Below are 20214 nucleotides of genomic sequence, written 5' to 3' on the forward strand. Positions count from 1 at the left end.
TTTTATCCTCTGTTATCAGAATGATTTTTTGTTCCTAGTAGTTTTTTCCTGTGTTTAGTTTTTTGGCCTCCTATTGGAGTGATCCTTAGTTTAAAGATATAGTTGTTTGTTTCATTTGTAAATTTCTTCGCCTTTTGGTTTCTTCTATTGAGAGATTATTACATTTCATAGCCGTGCGTCTTCGGGTAGATAAGCCGTGCCTTAGGAATTTTCATAATCATTTGTTTTGTCACTGCCAAGAGGAATTACCCTCTTGCCTTACTTTAATAAAGTCTGCTGAAATTACCACTTGCTCGGCATCTGAGTCCTGCCTGAACCCGAACGTGACATGATCATGTTTTATTTATTGTATTTTCTTTTCATGCTTTGTTCTTCTACCCCTCACAGTTATTTCTAAAAAATAAACTACACCCAGACTATATCTGCAAATTAGCCAGCATGGTTGTAGCATAAGGTGACTTTTGTCAGCCTTGACAGCCATGCTCATTGTCTATATTTATTCTTGACCAAACAGCTGTTCAGTAAACCAATCCCTCAGAAGCCGAGAGGACAGCTGCCATTCCAGAGATAAGAGACAGTAAAAGAGAGAGAGCTCAGTCAAACCATCGGAGAAATGATTGAGACGGGTTACAAATGACTGTATCAATCTAACCAACAGAAGTACCACATTGCTCTTCCCAGTCTTCAATAGACATTTTGGAATATCACTTTTAAAGCAAACGTGGTACAGTGACTCTCTTGAAACCACAATGACAGACAGCAACAGTCCTCCATTATCATCTTACATCATGGATGAGGAAACTCTAAAGAGAAAACAGAAGGAGAAGCTTAAGAAGCTGATGGCTACAGGAGGCAACCCAAGGCCTGCACGCTCTCTTCTCTTTTTGACACTGAGGAATCCCTTCCGCAAGACTTGCATCAATATTGTGGAGTGGAAGTATCCTGCTGTAGTAAATAGCCACAACACAGAAGGAAAGCCTAAGCAAACATTGAAGATAACATTTCATGTAAAAGTTGCTACCACAGACCAGATTTACTTTCAGTAGCCATTAAGCATTCATTTGGTGTTTTATTTGCAGCACAGATGTAGGTGATATGTTTGCGTCAAGGTGTCTGCTTTTTCATTTGTGTGACATGGAAACATCTGTCTACTATGGTTGGCATGTAAGCTTCCTATGAATCACTTTCAGACCTTTTGAAATTATAATTCTACTTGCTATCTTTGCCAACTGTGTGGCCCTGGCTGTGTACTTGCCCATGCCTGAGGAGGACAGCAACAATACAAACAGCAATCTGGTGCGTCAGCATGCTTATGTTTGTGGATATTAACAAGCTTAGTTGCTTAGGCCAGATTCCCAAAGTGGCTGTGTTGAGGACAGGTCTAATAATTTATATATTGTGATAATGATGTAATTTGATCTTTTTTGTGCCATATAATCAACTTTGATGTTTTTTAGGAACAGCAGCCAGAACAATAGTGATGTCAGAGTAGTAAAAAGCTGACACATTTTCATATGACTTTACATTACATTGTATTATGTTATATATAGTAATGTCATGTAATATTGTTAAAAACATTATGCATATATGTGCATAATCATGTTATATTGGGATTTGGGTGGGGCCCATGGTCCTAGTGGAAAAGTTGGGGAAGCACTGGTTTAAGTATTTAGTGCTTACAAGAAGTGATAAACCACTACATCACTTGAAAGAATGCATAGTAAACTTATTCTACTTTCAATAACTTGACATGTTGCAACAATCTTTCATTAGAATTAAAAAGTACAGTATTTATTCTGATATATCTGTCTAATCAACTTTGTCAATCAGTGTATAAATTTATTGTACATGAATATTCATATTTAATGTGTCAACAATTTCCATAAAATTGAGAACTGAGTGAAATGTAATTGAAGATGGCACTGATTTATGTACAATGAACATGGATGTATTATCAACTTGAATTTAACATTCAACATATTACATGCTTCATAAAGCTTAATGGTTGGGCCCACATTATTCAACAATATTTAGTAACACAACTAAACTATATTTGGTAGTAACTCGTAACTGGTTTACAAAGCATGGCAACCACTGGATCCTGGATTGAGTTGCTCTAGCTATTACTTAAGCAGTTTGTGTGATCCAGCCTATTTTAATTAATTTTTTGTTAGTTAAGAGTAAGATTAGAACAAGGCTGTTGGTGGAAGGAAGGAAGAGAACCCAATCAAAAGGTGGTACAGCTAGCTCCTGTTTTAATTATCAGAATGGTTCTAATCAAACTTATAATAATTTTAAGTGGGCATGCCAGATCTTGTTTGAGCAGACCTCTGTCAGACCAGTATTTAACCCAGCCAAGTTTTGTGTGAAAAAATAAGTTTTCAGGGAAACTGTAGAAGTTAGGTGTGTATGCATGAACTGTTTCTGAGGTTGTGAAGCAGACCTGGAGATATGTAAATAACACTCACTTTCTGTGTTGTGGAGAGGAGGAGTTTGAGAGAAGGATGACAGAAACAGCACAAAAAAACTGACACCGAAAATAGACCGAAAATCAGCCTGAGTGTGTCCAATTCTGCCTTGGACGGCCACTAACAGCGTCATTGGATCCTGTTGCCATACATGGCAACATGATCGGCGTTCTGACGTTGGAATTCCCTGCAAAGCCTACTGCCACTGTGACCTGACCCCCAGAATAAGATGGTGGATGAATTGATGGATTTTTTTTTTATTATTTATTATTTTTTTACAACTATTCAACTGTTGTGTCAGGTGTTACTGTTACCAGTAATCACTGTTACAGTAATTACCAACGATGTTGCAAAATTTAACTTAAACAATGGTGAAAAAAGTATTATGCACAAATCAGCACAGAACATTAATTAAAATTAAATCCTGGCCGATTCTATTGGTTATTTAATATATAATATTTTCATCATTAAATATGTATTAATGATGAGTGGCTAAAGCTAAGGACAGCTACAGGATAAAGTTGGAGCAAATGTTGAAGAAGAACAACATGAGGGAGGTCTGGGAAGGTGTGAGGACCATCACAGGTCACAACACAAAGACCAGAGCTGTGAGTTGGGGGGAATGGAAAGGGCGAATGAACTGAATGACTTCAACAGGTTCTGTCGTGTGAACTCAGAGCTGAGGCTCAAGGCCACAAAACATTAAATTCAAAATTTTAGCTGTGTCTAATTGTTCAGAAAAAAAAATCTTCTCTCAAAGTCCAGCAGAATCATCAAGCAGAGACATGATTCTGAGCAGCAAAGACTTTAATGTTGACAAAAAAGGAGAGCCGTTCACAATGTACGCTGAGTACACATGAAGGGCTCTGAATAAAATGGCTGGAGGCTTCACCTTATATACCTTAGGGTCTGGACCTTTCCACGCCTATTGTCCAGCCCTTTACCATCTTTATTTTTACACCATTAAGTCATCTAGGTCAGTTGGGGACTTTCAATGGGCTTCATTTTTGATTTATCTTACACCTGCTTGTCTATTCCTTGGCTGTTCCAGGGTTTTCCAAATATATGTTTTCTTTTAGATTTTGAGTTGAAATATGCATAATATCTTTTTTCCATCAATTTGCTCTATCAGTGCTATAAGCTATTTTAGATAAATTCTCTTAAACCTTGTAACAACAGTAAGAAATTGCTTGAGACTTGAGAATCTTGCTGATACTAATTTCCTTGTGTTCTATTGATATTTTCATGAATTACCACTAATAAAGACTCATTTTTTGTCACAATTGTGAACATCGCACCAAATGACATGAGTGTCATGCAACATGATAAACTGCACCACACCACAATATGTCAATGCAAAAAGTGTCTTATATGTATTTAACAAACAAACAAAACAGTTGAGGAAACAAGTTACATATGAATTTTAAATATAGCATAAGCACAGCATTCACATAACCTTAATGGTTCAATATGAACTCCTCTTGACATTGTGTATTCAAGAATAGTTATTAAGACATTAAGGCAAATTATTATTATTAAGGCATCCAGGTCACCAAAGGGCTTAATTTTTCCTTTTTGTTTCTTCTCTTCATACCTGTTAAAGAAAAAATATGTAATGACTAAGATTTTTAAACATTTAATTTCAGATTCACTATCATAGTCATAGTAAGCAGTAGTATATAATAGAACAACATAATAGTTTTCAAAATATTGCTATGCTGGTTGTGGCCTGGTGGTGCAGTGGTTAGCACTGTCGCCTCATAACAAGAGGGTTCCAGGTTCGAATCCCGGTCTGGGCCCTTCTATGCATGTTCTCCCTGTGCCTGTGCGGGTTTTCTCCGGGTACTCCGTCTTCCTCCCACAATACCAAAAACATGCACATTAGGTTAATTGGTTACTATAATAGTGTGAGAGTGTGTGGTTGTTTGTCTTTGTGTGTTGGCCCTGCGATTGACTGGTGATCAGTCCATGTACCTCGCCCGTAGTCAGCTGGGATAGGCTCCAGCTCCCCCGCGACCCTGACGGATGAGCGGTGTAGAAAATGGATGCCTATAGCTGTGTCTGTCCTATGTGAACTGGCATGATCTATTTACTTTTCCCTCCTTTCCCTAAGGACTTTCTCTCTCCTTACAGGGTCTGCATTCAGACTTTCCCCGTTCTTGTGTGTCCCCTCCTTGATGGACATATCTGCCTCACTCAAATGCACAACAAATGCAGGAAAAAGATCTTTTAATATTATGGCAAACTGTAAAATATGGTTGCATGAAATATAAAACTGGAAAGTGGATTATTTATCATATAGATTTTTTTTTTGATCAAACTTTTTAAATACAGAAAATTAATGTGAATGTCATATGGTGTGACAGATGTGTCACATGGTGTGAAAAAACAGTCACACAAAACATTGACCACGACTGGTGATGTCAGTTTCATAGCTTTTTAACTAAAGATCAAAAAAGTACAACTCAACTCATGACTTTGCAACTCCAAAGTCATATTTTTCCCCTTTATCTGGAAATATGCTCTTATTTGTGAGGGCACTCATATGCCGGACAGTCACACCATATGACATTTTTGATGTTTGGATCAAAACTCGAAGAAATAGAAATCTTAATATACCCACAACACCTTTGGTAGTATTATACTATATCTTGTCAGAGGAACAGCATTTAAATATATATTCTTAAAAAATATACATTTTTACCAGTATGTGACACACGGACAGTCAGAATTGTGTTACTCGTCAGCCACCCAAGATTACAATTAGATGTTCTTTTCAGACTTACAATGATTAAAACGAGGTTACATAGACAGTGTTTCACTACCATTGACAGTATTTCACTATCATAAATAGTTCAAGTCATAGTCAATCATAATCAGAATATAACATGACTACATTATGCTATTGTTGTGCACTAGTAGGAGCAATTTGGTTATTGGCAAAAGAGTCAATGATTATGGGGAACAATCATTAAAGTAAAATCAGTGTATGCTTTATACACGTAAATATCGGAGCACCACCCTGTCACCAGGGACCAATAGCCAAATTAATTAATAGGAAAACAATCTCTTAAAATTATGAAGGATGATTCCGAGCACTGACTGTCATGAATTCAGCTGTTATTACAGGTACATACACAATAATCACAGACAACGACAGGTTAAACTATAACAGGATTTATTAATCAGCAACAGCCATCCATACATAAGTATCACTTTGTAATAAGCACTATTATAATCTAAGTTTTATCAACACACATTAACTATTAACTAGGGATAGCACAGGTACAGCAGCAAGAGTATATCTATACATAGGTGTCCATACAGGAGTGTGAGTGTGTGTGTGTGTGTGTGTGTGTGTGTGTGTGTGTGTGGGTGTGAGAGAGAGAAGGAGAGAGATGACAACAAACAGTATGGAGGCTAACAAGCTAGCCAGATAGCAGCTAACAAACTAGTGGCTAAAAACAAACAAGGTGGCGGTTAGCAAGTTAGCAGCTAACAAGAACAAGCTAGGCTGACTACAATTAAGATGCCGGATGGCTACATGAGTGGAGAACTACAACCAAAATGGCGAGTGGGGAAACTACTACCAAAATGGTGGAGGACCACATGAGGGGGAATCAGCACACGAGATGAACAACCACATAGAGGATGATTCAGCACACAAACAGCTAGTCAACACGAAAGCAAGCAAAACACAAAATGACTACAGAAGAATACGCCGGCCGTATTATTCAGAGCCAAGTTGTGATAACCCACGTGATGTTGCTTATGTGGTCACAGAAGAGAACAATGGGCGGAAGCCTTTGGGCGCCACACTGGTTACGGTTCGTGATCATGCGCTCGGACCTTCGCCTCACTGTTCAGAGAAGAAGAGTGTGAGGAAAGATAGAAATGAAAAGAGAAGAAACACAACCCAATAAAAGAATCCACTAAAATTCTTTAGAAATAAAGATGGCGCGGGTGGGTCCAGACGCCGTCGCGACTGCTCCCCTACGACTGTGCTTTTTATTTATTATTTTTATTGTTTTCATGTGCCATTTTTCTACACAGAGCGTCATTACCATCAGGTATGACCGCAGTGTACTCTTAAACATATTTCCTACAGTTGGAATTACTTTTTCTGGAGATTGCTCTACCTGGACGAAGGAGATCCTGCGAGACGCGGACAATAACACTGGATCTACACCTCCGCGGAAAAGCAGGAAGAAACACCGAGGGAAAAGGGCCGGAATACGCAACAGACTAAGAGAAAGCGCACATCGCCAACCGCTGCCCAGTATCCTGCTGGCTAATGTCCAGTCCCTGGACAATAAGCTGGACGAGATCAGGGCCCGAGTGCGCTACCAGAGGGACATACGGGACTGTAATGTTCTTTGTTTCACCGAAACATGGCTGACCCCCTCTGTGCCAGACCACGCCGTTCTTCCTGACGATACGTTCTCCGTGTTTCGTATGGATAGGACCAAGGACTCTGGTAAAAGTAAAGGGGGTGGCGTGTGCTTCGTGACCAACAACAACTGGTGTGACCCGAGGAACATATCAGTTCTGTCCCGTTCCTGCTCGCCGCATTTGGAACATCTGGCGATTCTCTGTCGGCCCTTCTACCTGCCCAGGGAGTTCACTTCAGCCGCCATTGTTGCTGTCTACATCCCACCACATGCGGATACGGACACTGCTCTGGCTTCACTACACGATATCATCAGCAAACACCACAGCAAACACCCGGACACTGCCCTCATAGTGGCGGAGGACTTCAACAAGGCGAACCTGACAAAGGTCATGCCGAACTGTGACATGCCCAACCCGGTGTGTTAACACGTTGGACCACTGCTACACCCTCCATAAAGACAGCTACAAAGCCACAGCACTACCGGCTTTTGGTAAAGCGGACCACGCTGCCATCTTCCTCATGCCAGAGTATAAACAGAAGCTAAGGGCGGTTGCTCCGGCAACGAGGGAGGTCAGGCGCTGGACCGACCAATCAGAGGCCATGCTGCAGGACGCGCTGAGTGACGTGGACTGGGACATGTTTGAGAGGAGCTCCGGAGATGACGTCAGTTTGTTTACGGAAGTGGTGACGGACTTCATTGTTAAGCTCATAGATGATATCGTTCCCGTGGTGACTGTGAAGGTTTTTCCTAATCAGAAACCGTGGGTATATTTACATTCCCTCTGCCACTGAGGTTAGATCTCTATCTTTATATTTTTTATTTTTTATTCTATTCTATTCTATTCTATTTTTTTTAACTTTTTATCTTTTATCTCATGTCAATTGTATTTTTATTATTTTTGCACAGTTGTTAAAAGGAGTGTTGTTTTTTCATTTCACTGTGGATGCACATCCACATGTGACAAATAAAGAATTCTGATTCTGATTCTGATTCTGTATCACCACACAATAGCGGAGTCAGTAAACCGGAGCTTATCTGCTCAGCTATTGGTCCTTCAACCGGTGACGCGCGATCTCGCTGAAACGGCGGAAATGACCGACTGGAAACAAAATCAATAAATGCAGCACTTAAAAGTTACAGGAAATCATGTGTAAACAACCCTACTTTACACTGTCTCTGCCCAGACATAAGCCTCTTACTTTGTGTTGCTCTGATCTTTCGGAGTTTGAAATAATAATCTGCTTAAACGTTCGCAGCGTCGTCCTCGGCGGGATGCTGGCGGGCCGTTATCTCAGATGATACGGAGTATTGATCTCTCGGCGGCAGCGGAGAAAATCACCTGTGAAGAAGTTAACAAACTTTGTTTCGTCCTTAACAAAGTCGGCGCGCGGCTTGTTTACGTGCGATCAGCTGATTGCCCAGCGATCCACGTCGGTAAAAGGAAAAAAGGGAAAGTTACAGAAAAAAGGCCGCTCTATTGTTCTCCAGAGCGCATGGCCAGAGATCCCAACACTATCATAAGGCATTGTACTACATTGTATACTCTTGATCATCGTTCACAGCTCAGGCTGTGTTGCAAGCAGTACGTTCGTTCATCGTTCTTGTTCATCGTTCGTGAACAATGCTGTAAGTTCGAACAGTACGTTCGTTCTCGGACCGGTCTCTCGTTCAATTGTCATGTACCTAGTCACTGTCACGCTGCGACAACAATGGCAGGGAGGATGCGGAACACAAGTCACTTTATTGTGGTGTGTATTTGCTTTCCCAGGTTTTCACATGGTTTGAATTGCTTGTGGCATTTTGTGTATGTTGGGATCTCTGGCCATGCGCTCTGGAGAACAATAGCGCGGCCTACATGTAACCCATAAAGCCTGAGTTAGAGTGATTAACCGTTAGAGACCCCACCCATGACGTGCACCTAGTCATAAGTTCAAACTCAGAACCGGCACGGACATTGGCTGCGTGCCAGCCATCTCCATGGGGGTCCAAGGTGACGTCACTCAGGCAATAAAAGTTCACTGCGACCATCAGACCCCGCTTTTTCCCATGCGTGCTGTGACAGTGAGAGCTGCTCCAGGCTCTCCAGGTGTCCAAATTGGCGAAAGGGAGCAACAATCAAACGTTTTGATTATCATCATCTTAGATCCCGGGTCACAGTTCTGCAACTCGCAGGCCAAGAAACAGACTTCTGTATTTTTCTGTAACTTTTTTTTTTCTTCTTCTTCCGTCGTGGATCGCTGGGCAATCAGCTGATCGCACGTTAACAAGCCGCGCGACAATTTGGTTAAGGACGAAACAAAGTTTGTTAACTTCTTCACCGGTGATTTTCTCCGCTGCCGCCGAGAGATCGCCAGCATCCCGCCGAGGACGACGCTGTGAACGTTTAAGCCGATCATTATTTCAAACTCCGAAATATCGGAGCAACTCAAAGTAAGAGGCTTATGTCTGGGCAGAGACAGTGTAAAATAGGGTTGTTTACACATGATTTCCTGTAACTTGTAAGTGCTGCATTTATTGATTTTGTTTCCAGTCGGTCATTCAGCGGTTTCAGCGAGATCGCGCGTCACCGGTTAAAGAACCAATAGCTGAGCAGATAAGCTCCGGTTTACTGACTCCGCTATTGTGTGGTGATACGCGAGACTCTAAAGAATTGGAGTGGATTCTTTTATTGGGTTGTGTTTCTTGTATTTTCATTTCTATCGTTCCTCACACTCTTCTTTCTGAACGGTGAGCCGAAAGTCCGAGCGCGCAATCACGAACCGTAGCCAAGGGGTACGTGGCGCCCAAAGGCTTTCGCCCATTGTTCCCTTCTGTGACCACATAAGCAACATCACGTGGGTTATCACAACTTGGCTCTGAATAATACGGCCGGCGTATTCTTCTGTAGTCATTTTGTGTTTTGCTGAGTCATCACTTTCGTGTTGACTAGCTGTTTTGTTTGCTGAATCCCCCTCATGTAGTCCTCCACCATTTTGGTTGTGGTTTCTCCACTCGCCATTTTGGTTGTAGTTTCTCCACTCATGTGGCCATCCGCCATCTTAATTGTATTCCGCCACTAGCTTGTTGTTGTTAACTCAGTGATTCTTGAGATAAGGGACAATACATGTTGTAGATCTACATTTTTTTTTTAATACCACATTAATTTCAAATAGATATATTCATAGGCAAAGGCCTCAGCCACCAAACCATGTAAGGGAACAGGTATTTTATAAAAACACTTTTTATGAAAAATTGACCTTTTACTCCTTAAGACAAGATGGCGGCGCGCGGTAATGCAGCGGCTTCTCACGCTCCCGGGTTTAAGCCCTTTTTTTGTAGTTTTTGTGCTGGTCTGAAGGCCAACTCTTGTTTCGGTTGTCTAAACCAACGCATAAGGTACAGCCGAGCCGAGTTTTTTAAAATAAGGGACGGCTCGAACACTATGACCACTACGACGACAACAACAACAACAACAACAACGGCCTCACACCAACTCAGAGCTTCGCTGGGTAGACTGCAACTGCTAAGAACACCGGACTGGCGTAGCAGGCTACACCGGACGGAGGGCAAGAGGAAGCGGTGTGCGCGGAAGCAGAAGAGGGGCAAACGGGGCGGCCTGTTAGCTAGGCTAAAGGCTAACGCCGGGAGACCACCGATCCCGTCCCTGTTCCTGTCCAATGTTCGTTCTCTGGACAACAAAATGGACCTACTTCGACTGAGGCTGGGGGTTTCACGTGAAATGAGGAACTGTGCAGTGCTTTGTCTCACGGAAACATGGCTAAACGAGAACATGCCGGACCCAGCCTTCCAGATCGACGGCCGGCTTCTCTTCCAAGCGGACCGCAACCAGCTGTCGGGGAAAGTTCGGGGGGGCGGACTATGCGTCTACGTTATCAGCTCGCTCCAGCACAAGCACCCGGAGGCTTTTTACGTGGTTGCGGGAGACTTCAACCACGTAAACCTGACAGACACTCTGCCTAAGTTCTACCAGCATGTCACCATACCAACACGGGGAAATAACACGCTGGACCGTGTTTACACAAACAAACGAGACGCATACAGAGCTGTCCCCCACCCCCACCTCGGCTTCTCCGACCACATCTCTATCATGCTGCTCCCTGCCTACCGTCCGCTGCTCAGACGCCACACACCAACGCAGAGGACCATCACCGTGTGGCCCAGCGATGCAGTCCCTGCACTACAGGACTGTTTCCAGCGCACAGACTGGCAGGTCTTCAGGGAAGCAGCTGTCCGTGAGGGAGAGGTGGACCTGGAGGACTACACATCTGCGGTCCTCAGTTACATCTACAAGTGTGCAGAGAATGTTACCAGTACCAGGACAGTAACCACTTACACAAACCAGAAACCCTGGCTGAACACGGAGGTCCGGTCTCTGCTGAAAGCCAGGGATGCTGCGTTTAGGTCAGGTGATAGAATGGCACTCAGGGCGGCAAGAAGAGAGCTGACGGCAGGAGTGAAGAGGGCCAAGACCGCATACGCCCAGAGGATCCAGGGACACTTTGCGTCCAACGATCCACGGAGCATGTGGAGGGGCATTAAGTGCATCACAGACTATAACACCAAAGATGCACAATGCCCCAGGGACCCCTCTCTGCCTGAAGCTCTGAACAACTTCTTTGCCCGCTTTGAGGACCCGGACGCCCCCCTCAGCACCAGACTCACCCCGCCACCTGCCGAAGAGCCCCTCAGCGTGACCTCAGCAGAAGTGAGGAGGACCCTCCAGAGGATAAACCCACACAAAGCTGCAGGTCCCGATAATATCCCGGGGCGGGTGCTGAAGGGCTGTGCACATCAGCTCACAGAGGTACTGACGGACATCTTCAACACCTCTCTCCAACAAGCGACGGTCCCCACCTGTCTAAAGACCGCTACAATCATCCCCATTCCCAAGACCTCCACAGTGACGAGCCTGAATGACTATCGGCCAGTAGCCCTCACTCCGATAGTCATGAAGTGCTTTGAGAGACTGGTCATGGCCCGTATCAAAGACTGCATCGACGTCACTGTGGATCCACATCAATATGCATATAGGAAGAACCGATCCACAGAGGATGCCATATCTTCTGTGGTCCACACAACTCTCACCCACCTAGAGAATAAAGACTCCTATGTCCGCCTTCTCTTTGTGGATTTCACATCAGCCTTTAACACAATCATTCCGCAGACACTGATCCACAAGCTCAGTGCTCTCGGTTTGAGCTCCACCCTCTGCAATTGGGTCCTGGACTTCCTGACGGACAGGCCGCAAACAGTGAAGATCCATGACATCTCCTCCTCCCCCATCACCCTCAGTACCGGCTCTCCCCAGGGCTGTGTGCTGAGCCCCCTCCTGTTCACCCTGCTAACACACGACTGCTCAGCGCAACATCCGAGCTGCCTCATCGTGAAGTTTGCGGATGATACAGCTTTGGTTGGACGCATCGCCAACAGCGACGAGGCCGACTACAGGCAGGAGGTGGAACGCCTGGAGGGTTGGTGCAGAGAGAACAACCTCTGCATCAACGTGAAAAAGACCAAGGAGATGATCGTGGACTTCAGAAGGGGCAGACATCCCCCCCTTACTCCCCTGTACATCGGAGGGACAGCGGTGGAAGTGGTCTCCAGTTTCAGGTACCTGGGCGTCCACATAACGGACGACCTCACCTGGAGTAACAACACTTCCTGCCTCATCAGGAAGGCACACCAGCGCCTCTACTTCCTCAGGAGGCTGAGGCGTGCCGGACTGGGGAGTTCGGTCCTGACATCCTTCTACAGATGTGTGGTGGAGAGCGTCCTGTGCTCCTGCATCACTGTGTGGCACGGCAGCTGCTCTGCAGCAGAGAAAAAAATCTCTGCAGAGGGTGGTGAAAGCTGCACAAAAGACTGTGGGACACACCCTATCCACCACCACAGACATTTACACCTCCAGGTGCAGGAAAAGGGCCTCCTGCATCATGAAGGACCTCACCCACCCCTCACACAAACTGTTTGCCCCTCTCCCCTCAGGCAGGAGGCTGCGGAGCATCAAGAGCAGGACCACCAGACTGAGGAACAGCTTCTTCCCAGAAGCTGTGAGACTGTTGAACTCTGGAGGTCCTCTGTAGCCCCTGCTGCCAAACTCACACTTCACACACCAACAAACACACAAACAACCACCCATGGAACATTTTGCACAATGCTCGCATTTGCACAGACTTAAACTACTCATGTTCCATTGCACTACGGTCATTTGCACTACCCTGTCAGCCATTTGCACTATTGTTTATACTGTTTACACTGATGTTTATATCATCTACCGTTTCTCTTATATTCCACTGTTTTTATATTATATAGCGTTGTTTATATTTATTTTGTTAGGAAATTGGGCTTATACTGGGACCGGGGAAACTAATTTCGTTCCACTCATGTTCTACGTGTGTGAAATGACAATAAAGCTCCTTGAATCCTTGAATCCTTAAGAAAATCCTTATCTATTTCTGATGGTTTCTAACAGAGTTAAGTTATAAACTGAATTATTTTGAATTTTGTTCTGATATCACACTATCTGGAAAAATGGAAATTTCAGAGTTCCTTAATTTTGTACTTTCACTTTTTGTATTAAGCATATATAATCAATGTTATTACATAAAGAAGACATCATTGTGTGTAGTTCAACAGGTGTTTTAATATACAAACACAATAAATTGAACAAAAGGTAATACATTTTGTCATAAAAGCATAAAAACCTTCATCTGAAGGTGTTGACAAACAGCTGACAGAGAAATTCATTAAGTGTTAACACACATTTTACTAAACTTTGACATGGAACCATCAAATATTGGAAGAGAGTTCATAGCCAAAGAACATCTGGCAACAGGATCTTGAGGCAGAAGCGAGAAAACTAGGATTTACCTGGCATAAAAAAACAACTAATGGCCACAATCTGTATCCTAAAGGGTCATGTATAACAGAACGAACTGAACACTGTTCACAGCAGATCTCTTCTCATCACTTAGCCTGTTTCAAAATGCACTAAAAATCTTTATGTCAGTTGACATTTTTCATTTTCATGTGACCTACATCCCCAAAGTTTTCAGCAGCATGCGTTGGACATGCTCATGCCCTATGAAGTCCATTACATCAGGGGCTACACTGTAGAGCTCTCTTGTACGGCTTAGCTGCAGGGGAGATGCCTTCCCTGTTAGTTTCAGAAGAATGTCTGTGATTGGACAGAAACACACATCCCTCTTCCCATGTTAGGAGTTGAACATTAGCTGTTGGACCACAAGGGTGCATGAACTCTACTCTCACATCCTGGTGCTCACTGTCTACATCCATGGCTTTTGCTAGCCACCAGTGGTCATCATATACCACTGCTAGCCAGTCTCCCTCCTCAATGCTGTCAATAGATATTTTGAATATGGTGCCTTCAGGACCTTTCACTGGCTGACTCCTCCATTAACATGACCAAAGGACCTTTCTTTTTTACTCTTGTTTCACTCTGTTGTTCATCTGCACAGTCATTTAAAAGGAAAGTTGCTGGGGTAAAGCACTGGCAGCTCACTGGCTCACTGCAAAAACATGACAGCTGTCTGGGAGACACTATTTTGATGTGGGATGACCTGGTGTATTTTTCTTGTGGATGGAACCTGTTTGAGTTGTTGTATGAGAAGCGTGTCATATTTTTCCATGTCTTTTTCCTCAATGTGATACAGCTGCACGCCACTCAAACAGTTTGAGATCTTTTCAGAGAAGTCTTTTCCATTTGTCATATCATTTCCATGTAGGACCAATTTGTCTGCTGTTCATTTTACTGTTGCACCAATGCCATCAGGGGCACCCTTGCCATGGGATGTGGGGAAATAATTCCACGTGGTCCTGATGAAGCCAAGTGTGGGTGGTACCTCAGAAAGGAGAAAGAAGTTCTTTTTGTTCTTATACTGCTTACTGGGACCATCAGACCAAAAGTGCACAGTGGTAACTGATGGATATTTTGTTCACATACCATTTAAGACTGGATCCATGTGTGTCCAGATTGCTGCTGCATCTTGCCTCTTGGACTCTGAAACTGTGCAAAATGCTGCTTTTTCACCTTTAGTGTAGTACATTCCTGTATGCAGATTCAACTGTGGCAAATTCTGGCCGAAATGACAGGCTTGAATTTCAGAGGCATACTTGCACTTCCAGGATTCAGAAAAGTCAACATGCACAATGACTGTGTTCTCATTGCAGGCCTCGATTAAATTTATGTGTGCTTTTGTTTGATTGTCAACCAAGCACACATGTATTGTGGTCTCATGTCAAAGCTTCTCTTCATATAAGTGCAGCAGCTCAGACAGAGGTCCACTGTGGATGTTTAGTTCCATGTAGAAGTGGTTCCCAGTGGCCGTTTCTTCTTTGACTCTCTCCCACTGTCTCCATTCAACATTAATTCCACCTTGCTCTGGAGACAGAATTGTGTGCTTGTTGAAACACCGTAAACAGGTGCGAAGAAGGCAGGCCTCGGTGGCTGGAGAGCAACAGACCAACTCAAAACTGTCCTCTAGTTTGTTTGACTTTAAAACACCTCCTGACCTGAGAACCTGTAGCATTAAGGATGCATTTTCATGATACTGACACAGACATGTCTTCCTGTCAGTTGCCTTTGGTGCTGTAACATAGAAGGGTCACATAGCACAAAAGGAGGAGTAACTGAGCTTTATTTCTGGGTTGCTATTGATAAACTGAAGGTGGAGGTTTAGCATGGAGTCAGTTAGAATCATCCGTTGATGTTTTATCTTGTTTCTTGTGATGGTGTCATTTTTATCTGTAGTGATGCGAGAGGAGTTTCTGAAGAACTCTTGAACTGTCTTGCTGATACCTTGAAGAAATGTTATCTTTTTCTTAGCTGTTTGTTTTCACTCATAATTTTATATGTCAAACCAAACTGGCGAATCTTATGAAGCAGTCTATATTTTTTTAGGATCCTTCCAGATGATGACAGTTGTTTGCTCGTAGATTTTGATTGTTTGTGTGAAGTTTGTTTTTTCATTTGAAATTCCTGGCAGAGAACATTGTGGAAGAGAAGAGTTCGCTTGATGTTGGGATTTCTAAGATGGCTTCCTGACAACATCCTCTCAGTTTCTGTCTGTGGAGAGTCTATTTGTGCTTTATTTCTATTTCCCTTTTGTTTGATTTTTTGATTTATCAGTGGTTTTAGCCCTCTTTTTACACCATTTTTGCTTTCTCAATCTATTTCTCTGTTTTGTTAGCTTCTTAATTTTCTCTTTTAAAGCCTTTATTTCCCTTGAATGCCTCTTCCTAGTTTTTCTTCTCTCCCTCTCACTTGCAAGAGTACGTCTGCTCATTATTGGCTCCTCAATACTCTGGTCTAGTGGACTATCTGGGGGTGTGTCTTCTTGCTGCACTGCATTCTGCATAGCCCTGCATTTTCTAGACCTTCTCTGAGCATCCCTCCAATTTCTTCTGTGACACCTCTGCTCCCTCTCTCCCAGCTTTCCTATCTGCCTCACTTTCTCCTCTTGAACCCTCTTCTTCCATCTCTGTCTTTCCTTCTCAAGGGTTTCCCTTCTGCTGTCTGGATCACTGTTTAATTTATCTTCTCTTTCTTTGCTCCTCCACTGACACTGACTGCTTCTTTCTAGCCATGCTTGCCTGCAGTACAGATAAAAACAATAATACAAGTTGTACCTTTACTGGAAGAGGAACTACATATGTTAGCTAGCTAATTAGCATATGTAGCTGTTATCATTTACATATAATGACTTTCTAAAAGCACTTGTCAACTCCGTCAGCATAAGTGTCAACTCCGTCAGACAGAAACCCTGACGGAGTTGAAGTCTTACATGACATGTTTTCCCATTTTAATGGTGTCTTGTACACTGCAGCCATTTTGTTTTTTCCACAGTTGTTAGCTAGCCTGCTAACCTCAACTAAAAAGATAACATTTATTTCAAAATTCTTTAATAAGAATATTAGAATGGGAAGATGGAGTTGACATGTCAAAGCTGTGACTGTGGGGATATCAACATTGTTTTATTAAAATATCAAAAAATGTAAAACTTACCAGACCACCTGTCCTACTGTTGCACCTACTGGGAAATGCCAATAGGCTCCTAAAGGTTATAGCTGACCCTGACTTTGCCTGATTCAGGCAAAGTCAGGGTCAGCAAAAAATCTGACAGAGTTGACACAATATGAGGACACTCTATTATAGACATTTTTTTAATGGATAATATAATTTAAAGTTCTCAAAATATGCTGTTTTATATTCTATTTAATGTTTTAAATAATTTGACATTTATATTTATCCATGTGTAGCACTTTTTAACATTTTTTGGGGAAATTAAACATTGTAGTGTCCTGCTGAGGACAGGTCAAATTGCATGTACTTACTTAGCACAGAGCCTGTATTTTAACAAATTAAGATCAATTCCTCTTCTAATATATTAAATCCATTTCATGAGACAGATTTGACTTTTACAGTGGTTTTTATTGTTAATATTTTTTTCAATTTTTACATAAAGAAGACTTTTTATGTGGGACATGTTTTGTCCCTTATCTCAAGAATCACTGAGCTGCTATCTTGTCAGCCACCTTGTTTGTTTTTAGCTGCTAGCTTGTTAGCCGCTACCTGTCTAGCTTGTTAGCCTCCACCTTGTTTGCTGTCATCTCTCTCTCTCTCTCTCTCTCACACACACACACCCATGCACACACACACACACACACACTCCTGTATATATGCACACCTATGTATAGATATACTCTTGCTGCTGTACCTGTGTTATCCCTAGTTAATAGTTAATGTGTGTTGATAAAACTTAGATTATAATAGTGTTTATTACAAAGTGATTTATCTATGAATGGCTGTTGCTGGTTAATAAATCCTGTTATAGTTTAACCTGTCGTTGTCAGTGGTTATTGTGTATGTACTTGTAATAACAGCTGAATTCATGACAGCCAGTGCTCGGAATCATCCTTCATAATTTTAAGAGACTGTTTTCCTATTAATTAATTTGGCTATTGGTCCCTGGTGACAGGGTGGTGCCCTGATATTTATGTGTATAAAGCATACACTGATTTTTGCTTTAATGATTATTCCCCATAACCATTGACTCTTTTGCCAATAACCAAATTGCTCCTACTAGTGCACAACATGTATTATACTTTGTCAGCTGAAGCAAACCGTGTTGCCTTCTGTATTTAGTGTTTGTGAACCGCAGCCTTTTTTACAACGGCCACAAGAGGGCTACAGCGCCACCTGCTGAAAAAATGAACGAAATGACTCAAAAAAAAATTCGTTCAATTTACTCTTCGAGAGTGAATGATTCAATTCAGTAAAAAGAGTTGAACTTGCCACTACTACCTTATGCCATCAGGCTTTACAACTCTAAGTCTGTTACTCCATCTACGATTAATAAGACTGATCATTTTTATGACCTGGTCTCCCTTATCAGCAGATATAACTTCGATCTGTGTATCACTACATTCTACTCAAAAACAAGTGCTGTTTCTTTGCTGATACTTTACTAAAGTCAGGGTACACCGATTCTTGAAACTTTGGCAAAAACATGTCCCACTAAGAAAAGTGCTAATTCTGTTGGAAATTAATAACCTTTTCATGAATAAAAACAATTAAGGTTATTATCAGGGGGTCATTTGCACATATGTAAGGTTCTTTTATAGGTTTATTTTTATTTTTTATTAATTTAATGATTATATGCTGGCCCATTGCCAACAAAATCAGTTGTGACGTACAGTCATTGACAAAATGACATTGACAAAAACCTCCAGATGGTCCTCAGTGGAGGCTAGAATATAATTCTAATTTATCACAATAAATACCAATATGACCTGTAATGTTTCATTAACCTCTTTTATATTTATATTTATGAAATTTCCTCTATATTTCTTCCATATCGTCCAACCCTAGGGGATGAGGTGTGCCATTATGCCATGTTCATTTGGCTCATGTCATTTGGGATGCACATAGTGCACCTACTACCTACTTATATAGCACATAGTATACAATATCCCTTGTAGGCTATGCATCTCCAATGACTAAAGTCAAATGAAAATGACATGACATGTAACCACATCTAACATTGACTGTAATTCCCCTTAGTTTCATAGTCATTACACTCACACACAGTTTGACTTTATGTATTTTAGGAAGTTATGGCTAGGCAGCAGCTATCTGTGGAAGAGAGAAGGAGAAGAAACAGGGAATATCAAAAGAAGCGAAGAGAGAAAATATACAGTGAGGCAGAGTTAAAGGAGGAATACCTCAGAACAGAAAGGCAAAGATGGAAGAAGAGGATGGAGGAAGGGAGGATGAAAAATATCAATGACTTGAATGAAAGGGAAAAGAGAAGTCAGAGGAAGGCTTGGAAACATAGACAACAAATATCAAGAGAACGTAAGAGAAAGGGATCAGATCATCCAGAAACTCCCCGAGACAGTCCAGTGGATCAGGCCATACATGAGCCATCTCGGAGTAGGCAGGCTATAGCAGGAGAAAGGAAAAGAAAGAAAACAAGAACAAGATACTCTAAAGAGATGAAACGTATGAGAAATAAACTTCAAGAGGTAACAAAAGATAGGAACAAAATGAAAAAGTGCTGGGTACGAGAAAAAGCTAGGAATAAAAAAACACAAGAATCACCAAGAAAAAAAACAGAGCAGCTGCTACGGGGAAGCCAACTCAAAAACCCCTTCATCAAGAAAACTCTGCTGTTCCACAATGCACTCATTCATGAACTGAAACAAAACAAGTCTGCCCGCAAGAACTTGACTCTGTCAGGCAAGGTTCTGAAAAAATATCGGTTGATTCACCAGACAAGGCAATTTGGCGTAACATATAACATACTGCGGAAGAGGAGTCTTACTGACAAAAAACCTGCTTATATTCAAACAATTACTCAGAAGGTACAGGATTTCTACCATAATGCAGCACAAATGACAACTGACAAACAGGACACAATCACATGCAAAAAAATAAAGCATCAGAGAATGATTCTGACTGATACAGTATTGAACCTCCACAAGGAGTTCACCAAGAAAGAACCAAGAGTCAAGATCGGTTATTCATCCTTCTGTGCCTTACGTCCATTCTATGTCACAGCACCAAGACCGTCGGATCGTAAGACATGCCAGTGTCAGTACCACGAAAATGCTAAGCTGATGCTTGAAGTCCTAAGAGAAAATGGTGTCATCAAGTCTAGCAAACTGGAGGATAGTTTTGAACTTGTCTGCTGTTCACAGATAAGCGAGGCATGTCTTCTGCGCTCCTGCACCCGGTGTCTCCGCAAACATACACTTCCCACACCACAGCAAGACGAGACCAATGTTGAATGGCAGCAATGGGAACGAGTTCAGGATCAAACACCAGACGG

At 42.3% G+C, this 20214-nt stretch overlaps 1 protein-coding gene across 4 annotated transcripts in view; it reads left to right on the forward strand.

Moving 5' to 3' along the window:
- Window positions 1-448: 448 nt before the first annotated feature.
- Window positions 449-20214, forward strand: part of LOC124054198 (dihydropyridine-sensitive L-type skeletal muscle calcium channel subunit alpha-1-like) — a 269412-nt gene continuing 249646 nt past the window's right edge. For 2 of the 4 annotated variants that reach the window (XM_046379885.1, XM_046379893.1), the window contains exons 1-2: window positions 459-937; window positions 1191-1296. In XM_046379885.1, coding sequence (XP_046235841.1) covers window positions 750-937; window positions 1191-1296 — 294 coding nt within the window. In that variant the 5' untranslated portion in view covers window positions 459-749. Of the gene's footprint in view, window positions 938-1190; window positions 1297-20214 lie in introns of all 4 variants that reach the window. The other 2 variants (XM_046379912.1, XM_046379903.1) reach the window with 2 other exon arrangements.

This window comes from Scatophagus argus, chromosome 3 (assembly GCF_020382885.2).
Source record: "Scatophagus argus isolate fScaArg1 chromosome 3, fScaArg1.pri, whole genome shotgun sequence".
In the NCBI taxonomy this organism is placed as follows: domain Eukaryota; kingdom Metazoa; phylum Chordata; class Actinopteri; family Scatophagidae; genus Scatophagus; species Scatophagus argus.